Raw genomic sequence first — 7316 nt, 5'->3', positions numbered from 1 at the left:
ATACTTTCATAAATATAAGAAGTGAACTTTGTATATTTACAAATTAAGACTTTAGTAAATTTTTTGTTTGAATGCTCTATGAAAAAAACTTTAAAAATTGTGCACTCTCCCGGGAAAGTGTCAAAAGGGGTTATATTAAATCTGTATCTCAATTAAAATCAAATTCCGATTTAAAATTTTGTTTATTATAAAAATATTTATAAGTAACATTTAAGTTAATAAAAGAAATAAGGTTTTGTAAAAATGAAAAGAGAATAGTAATTTAAAAGTGTAATGATATAAGTAAAATATTAATTTCCGGTGGAGGGGGCATGAAAATTGCAGTAGGGGGTGGGTTGTAAATTGAAACAAGGAAACATGGTACCCAATTGTATTTAAGGGAGGGACTATCCTCTTCTCAAATATACATACATATGTACATTTGTTATCAATCCTCTTTCTTTTGCTGCCTACAATTCACCCCCTCTGTAAGTATACTATTACCTAACTATGATGCGCTTTGTGTTTGTTAATGATGCTTAAATGTTATGATTTTCAGTTTCTATATATTACTCTAATCTGCTATCACTTTTAGTTTCAATATTACTGTTTATTTTTTGTCTATTACCTCTCCTATTACTCATTACATGTTCTTACTCTCCGTTATAACATAGTATGTAAGAGGGAGAATGAAAACACTGATATATTTTTTTTTTTTTTTGTGGAATTATTTATCTATAATTTGAGGGTACAAGTAGGAATGAAGCATTTCTATCTACATTGCAGCTTTTAGCATTTCAAATTTCTACTTCTTTTAGAGTTTACAATTGATTGTTTTTTTTCTCAGATAGTATTTGTCAGTCACTTTGAAGGTCAAAGTTGCAATCTCATTATCACAGTCAAACTAAATAATTTGATGGTGTTACAAGTTTGCAGCAGCTACTGATTCACGCGTATATTCGAAACTCTAGCAATCCACTCTCTGTTTGTCAAACAAGAAGATTACTGAAACATATTAAACAAGAATTATGACGGGCTTCTTCTCTTTAAGACCCTTCTCTACTCCTGTTATGTGCACAGCCACCAATGATACAAATGGATCCCACACTCTCGACGCTTCGTTCATCAAGCGTGCTGCCGAGTTGGCTGATAAGTCTGCCGGATTTACTGCACCGCACCCCAATTTTGGGTGTGTAATTGCTCTGAATTCTGGAACCAGGGTGGTCGGAGAAGGTTACCTTCATGCACAGGGGACAAAGCCAGCAGAATTGCAGGCTGTAGAAGCTGCTGGCGAGTACTGCAAGGGTGCCACAGCTTATGTTAACATGGAACCTGGTGACTGCCACGGTGATTCTACCGCTGTGTCTTCTTTAATTAAGGTGTTTTTTAGAGTTATAACTGCAGATGGGAGATATTTCTATACTAATTGTTTAGTCTCATTTTTACTTTGTTTTTAAGTCAATTTGTCACTGCCTTATTATTTTTGGGTATTATATTATTCTTTATGTTCATGCAACATAATTAGAAGTAGTTAGTTTTACAATTCCAGTAATTGAGTTCAGGTCAAATAACATCAGATATATCTTATGATTTTGTTGTAAAGATTTAGATGAGCTTTAATTAGTCAACAGTAAAATCTTGTTGCGCTCCAACTCTCCAGAACGTTTTTTAGGGTTGTCTCTATATAAAGATAAGGATCTCTTTTATCGGTGGAACAGTTGAAATTGTTTTTGCGTGTTGTCTTTTGTTTTGCGTAAAATTGTACAGGGTATGCGTTGACTTCTACGCTCTATATGAGTTTGACTTGAGGCCTGATGTTTCCCTGCATTTAGTAAAGTCCGAACCTAGCACAATATGAACTACAGTCTAATATAAACGTTGATAAGTTTATTAAATTTATTAACTGATATCTATTTAGTAGGGAGGAATTACTAGAGTTGTTGTTGGGATAAGGCATCCATTACAGCATCTGCGGGGAAGTGCTATTCAAATGCTAAGAAGCGAAGGATTGCAGGTTGATGTCCTTGGAGAAGATCTGCAAAGTAATGTTATTGAGGTAGGGATTTATTCATTTGCATAATAGTAACTTTTTGGAAATAATTTTGAGTGATAGTGAATGAAAGTTCTGAATTGGCATCATTCTTTTTAACATCTTGTTGGTGATAACCAGCAATGTACCATTTGAGACAAACTTAATTTTTCCAAGATTGATAACAAATTTTCTTGTGATGTTATGGTGCTTACGTTTAGTTTAAGATAAATTCAGCAGACCAATTGTTTAGTTTTCATAACTCATCTCATTCCTGTGAAATTTCTTTTGATTTTAATATCATGTTTTATTTCTGGCAGGAAGCTCTAAAACCTTGCCTCCTAGTCAATGCTCCTTTGCTTTATAGAGCTGCTTGTCGTGTGCCATATTCTGTTTTGAAGTATGCAATGACCCTTGATGGTGAGCAATAATATGCAGATCATTTAACAACAATGATTTACTCCTCGATTGTTCTATGATGAGTTTTGAGATAAGAGTGATTAATTTGTTCATCATCTTCGTTGTATGTGTTGCCAGGAAAGATTGCAGCTTCTAGTGGGCATGCTTCATGGATAAGCAGCAGACAGTCAAGAGGACAAGTTCTTGCATTGAGGGGTAGAAGTGATGCTATTATTGTAGGAGGAAATACTGTACGCAAAGATAGTATGGAACCCTAGCTGACTTTAAATTGCTAGAATACTCAAAATATAAACTGTGCTAGTTCTAATCCATGTTTACATATAGATCCACGACTAACTGCCAGACATGGAGGTGGCCACACGCCTTTGCGGCTTGTAATGTCACAATCTCTTGATCTTCCTGAGGTAGCTAATCTTTGGGATATTGCTGAAGTACCCACTATAGTCGCAACACAAAGAGGGGCTAGGAAATGTTTCCAGATGCTTCTAGCTTCAAAAGGTGTTGAAGTGGTGGAATTTGATATCTTAAATCCAAGGGATGTCACGGATTACTTGTATGATCGTGGTTATCTTTCACTTTTTTGGGAGTGTGGAGGGTCATTAGCTGCGTCTGCTATTTCATCCAGTGTCATTCACAAGGTGTTTGACAATTTAAATTTAGGTTTACTTTTTGCCGTTATTATTAAGTCCATTGATTCACTTTTACGTCATGGAAAGCAATCACTTATTGCCTCCTCTAAAGAATCTCAGTCAATGCCTTCAGTCATCTCTATATGAACTGTATATATAAATACCCTCATGCTCCACTCCCTTTGAAGTTTACTCTTATTGTTCTCTATATGTGAATGTACATATGATGACTTAACATTATGAGCGAATGCAAAACTACTGAAATTATACATGGCAAGTATGTTTAGAATCTTATCTATATTACAATAGTGTGTTCCAGACTCTAGTCATACAGATTTCATGTGGGTATCAACCAGTGTAATAAGCATACATTGAAGAGCATATAGGTTCAACATTCAACGTAAGATATCATATTGTTGTGACTTCATTCTCTTTGTGTGGTTATGCAGGTCTATGCATTTGTTGCTCCTAAAATTATTGGTGGAAAGAATGCACCATCTCCTGTAGGTGAACTTGGAATGGTTGAAATGACACAAGCTCTGGAGTTAAGTGATGTTTGCTATGAGCAGGTTGGTGGTCATTGTTTGTCTTTTTTGCCCAGATAATTTGATAGTTCTGAGTTTTCATATTTGTCTGGTTATTGAATCTAGCAAATAAAAGTTTAGGGTTTTTTAGTAAAATCCAAAATCTTAAAGACATTTCAATTAAGCTCATGACATTAATCCTTCCGCAAGTTTGATGCTCGGACTCTTGTGAAAACCCAGACGTACTCGTGTCCACACGACACTGACACTGCACCGACACTTGGATCTGGATCCGAATGCCATCCGGAAAATGGACACTTCATTTCAGGCAACATATGAGAACCTATCTCTAATTGTTTGTTATACATTATAATTTAACTCTAACTTTTGACATTAAACCTGTTATAAATTTATTTATATGTATAAAAATATTACTTTACTCTTGTTTTCCAAAAGTTTATATATAATTTTGTATTAAATGATAGGTATTTGTTTATAATTGCCGTGTCCAAATCCAAGTGTCGGATCCTTATAACACGTGTCCCCGAGTCTTTGATTTCAGAGTTCGAAGAATCGGACTCTCTGGTTTTTATGATCCCAACTAGACGAACTCCCAACTTTACTTGTGTGGCTCATGCTATATATCTTGATTAAAATATGATATTTACATGTGATTGATCATGATATATATGTAACAAAATCCTACTCCGTTCGTCCCATATTATTTGTCTTGTTTGACTTTTGCACACATATTAAGATAACTTGAAATTTCTAGCTTTTAGTTGCTAGCTAGAGAATGTAATTCAAGTTAGAAACTCTTTGCTTGTTATTTTAAATGAGGCTATAGAAGGGAGAAAATAACTATCCAGACAAATGCAGACATAATGTTGGGGGACACGCTAAAATGCAAACAAAGACGGATAATAGGCCTGAGGGGGCATTCAGAAGAACTTTTCTTGTTTTTCTAAAATGAAACGGGGGAATGAGGATTTGAACCCATGGCCTATGCATGCAAAGGGTTACACCTTTACCACTTGACTTTCCCTTGATTCCCAGCACTTGTTTTATTACAACAAGCTGGGAGTAGCAATCAATATATGCTCCAGTTGAATTAAGCATTTAATATTCCACCAGGCTAACCTTTAATACTCATTGTATTTCTCAGTTTCCAAGTTCTATTAAAGCTAATATTAAATTATACATGATACAGATTGGTCCTGATATGCTTATCAGTGGATTTCTTCAGCCTGTTCCTGACCTAACTCCTTCAGTTCCATCGATGGATGAAACTTCTGCAATTGATCCATCCATTTCCCTTTACGATCCAAGTGTTATATTTTTTTATAAAGCATGGGATCCTTATGGTGCCTTTTCTAATTTCTCTCACCATCCGATTCATGTTCCTGACGATAATGGTGATTACATTACTTGGTCAAGTGTAGAACACTATTATCAGGTTATGTTCTGGAAAATAATTTTTCATGTCAAATCCATCCTGGTAATTTATTTAATATGTTAAATCTCAAATATAGGCACACAAGTTTATGGGGATGAATGATCCTGAAGTAGGAAAATATATTGAAGACATAGTGCATGCAAAAAGTCCAGAGGAAGCAGCACGGAAAGGAAGAAAATTACAAAGGCAGCGGCCTGATCTGGTATGTCTTTTGTCAACAACAGTACGAGGATGAACGTAGAGCTTGTGTTTCCTTTTTTAACAAGTCTTATATTAAAGCAGCAGTCTTATATAACCTGCCTGTTGATGTTTTACCAGAAAGAATTTCATGAATGGTTCCTTTGTTCAATATAATTTGACTCTCGTTGAGTGATTGAGCAATGCTTATATACTTTTGCAATTGGCTAGAACAGAAGACAGAAGCTAGTAGTCATTATGGCCACTATATATCTTTGTAGAGTATTTCTAACCTTTAATGGTTCTATGGAGATGAACTGAATATGAGCTTATGATAATCTGCAATATGTTATTCTGGCTTTTGTTACAATGCACATCGCTCTTTTGTTTCAAATCCTTTTACCCCTGTATTTCAAAGAAGTTGTATTTATTCTCTTGTACTTAAGGCGCTCAAACATCAAACAGAATATTATATGGCATCAAACTAATCCTAAGAAGCTTAACTCTTAATGTATTAAAAAACTTTGATTATCTCTTATTGCATGTCCTATTCAAATTACCCTAGTGTCCTATGTTTTAGCTAGCTTATTGTGTCTTCTTAACTATTTTAAGTTTGGTCGGTTTGCTTAGTGACAACTTCTTGGATATGGTTCTCTCAACCATATATTTTGATTTAGATATTTAGAGTGTCTAAAACACATGCAGTAAGTATGTTTTTGCATAAGAAAGAATGTAGGATTACATATCCTGTATGCATGATACCAATGTACCAAAGCTTAGAGGCCTTCTAGTACAAGTTGTACATTACGAATGCAGACTGTTATCTTTCATTAAGAACTTGGACTTCCTATTCATTTGTGGTTAGTGTTCGGTTAACGACCTATTTTTATTTCATCCACTTAACAGCCTCATATGGCACTGATATGACCTTGGTGCTTCTGATGCACTTGTGACCAAGTCAAATTTTTTTCATTGAAGTCTTGTGACCAAGACATTAGATACTCCACTGTTTGTGCTTGAAACAGTCAGTGCAGGTTTTAAATAGTCATCCTTTAGCCGTCTAGCTAATGACAACATATCAATATAGTGCTGCAGCTTTTGTTATATGTTCCACTAATCTGTCATCTGATCTTTATCATTGATTTATGTACACAGTTTAGTTGCCGTTAATGTTTTTATCACATAATCATCCCATCAAAATAATTGAGAATACATGAGGTGCTGTTGTTGAATATACTTTAATCTACTATATAACTATCTTTATTATTTTTGTAATGCAGTTAAGACCGGACTGGGAAAATGTGAAGGTTGATATTATGTACAAGGCCTTGAAATATAAATTCTCGATTTACCCGCACTTAAATTCTATACTTCTATCAACATCGGGATCTGTTCTAGTAGAAGCTTCACCTCATGATCTCTTCTGGGGAGGAGGCCGAGAAGGCGAAGGCATGAATTATCTGGGCAGGCTCCTGATGCAGTTAAGATCAGAGTTTCTTGGTGAGATTCCATCAAGTGGTAGCTCTATAGTTCAAGCTGAAAAAGAAAATGAAGCAAGAAATTGAGCCCGTAAGCTGTGTTATTTGTTTAAATCATTGTATGATAATAGTCACCGGCTTTTGTAATATTTCCAGTAAAACAAAGATGTGGAATTTACAGTTCATGGATGTAAATCTCCTTAATAAAATGTTACCTTCAGTACCTGCTCAATTCAATCATTGAAAGAAGGGCGATAAGAGGTAGACTAGTTGAGTACTTTGAGGTTCTTGGAGCTTTACATGTAGAGATTCATTTGTTCTTCTTTGTATCTCTACATGTCATTTAGGATGCATGTCAGTGGCACGGGTATGCTAAGATAGGCATGCCATGACGTCAATTATCTCGGCATGCTTTTCATGATTCGGCATGCCATTTTACTATTTTTTTTTATTTTTTAATAATTATTTTAATATTAGAAATATTTAAAAATAACAAATATAATTTTAAAATATTTACATATATTTTAATATCTAAAAAGTTACTAAATTAAATAAGTATTATGATGGTATTTGGTTGTTACTGTATATTAGTATAATAATTATTTATTAAATTATATTATATTT

The 7316-nt window shown here is 34.5% G+C and overlaps 1 protein-coding gene across 2 annotated transcripts; it reads left to right on the top strand.

Annotated features, from left to right (window-relative positions):
• Positions 1 to 311: 311 nt before the first annotated feature.
• LOC141678197 (riboflavin biosynthesis protein PYRR, chloroplastic) lies at positions 312 to 6917 on the top strand. Of its 2 annotated transcripts, none has more exons than XM_074484459.1 (10): positions 312 to 467; positions 909 to 1358; positions 1901 to 2035; positions 2329 to 2428; positions 2546 to 2671; positions 2753 to 3066; positions 3507 to 3626; positions 4792 to 5037; positions 5114 to 5239; positions 6495 to 6917. In XM_074484459.1, exons 2-10 carry the CDS (start codon positions 1008 to 1010, stop codon positions 6777 to 6779), a joined length of 1803 nt encoding a protein of 600 aa, XP_074340560.1. In that variant the 5' UTR covers positions 312 to 467; positions 909 to 1007; the 3' UTR covers positions 6780 to 6917. The 2 variants fall into 2 exon arrangements, with proteins under 2 accessions (XP_074340560.1, XP_074340559.1); XM_074484458.1 differs by having other exon boundaries at positions 827 to 1358.
• The last annotated feature ends 399 nt before the right edge of the window (positions 6918 to 7316 follow it).

The sequence above is a fragment of the Apium graveolens genome, chromosome 8, assembly GCF_009905375.1.
Source record: "Apium graveolens cultivar Ventura chromosome 8, ASM990537v1, whole genome shotgun sequence".
Lineage (NCBI taxonomy): Eukaryota > Viridiplantae > Streptophyta > Magnoliopsida > Apiales > Apiaceae > Apium > Apium graveolens.
This window is presented reverse-complemented; position numbering and strand designations above follow the sequence as displayed.

Coding starts and splice junctions, on each gene's coding strand:
- LOC141678197 (XM_074484459.1), top strand. CDS start 1,008: ATGACGGGCTTCTTCTCTTTAAGACCCTTCTCTACTCCTGTTATGTGC. Junction 2,036..2,328: donor TGCAAAGTAATGTTATTGAG/GTAGGGATTTAT, acceptor TATTTCTGGCAG/GAAGCTCTAAAACCTTGCCT. Junction 3,627..4,791: donor GTGATGTTTGCTATGAGCAG/GTTGGTGGTCAT, acceptor TACATGATACAG/ATTGGTCCTGATATGCTTAT.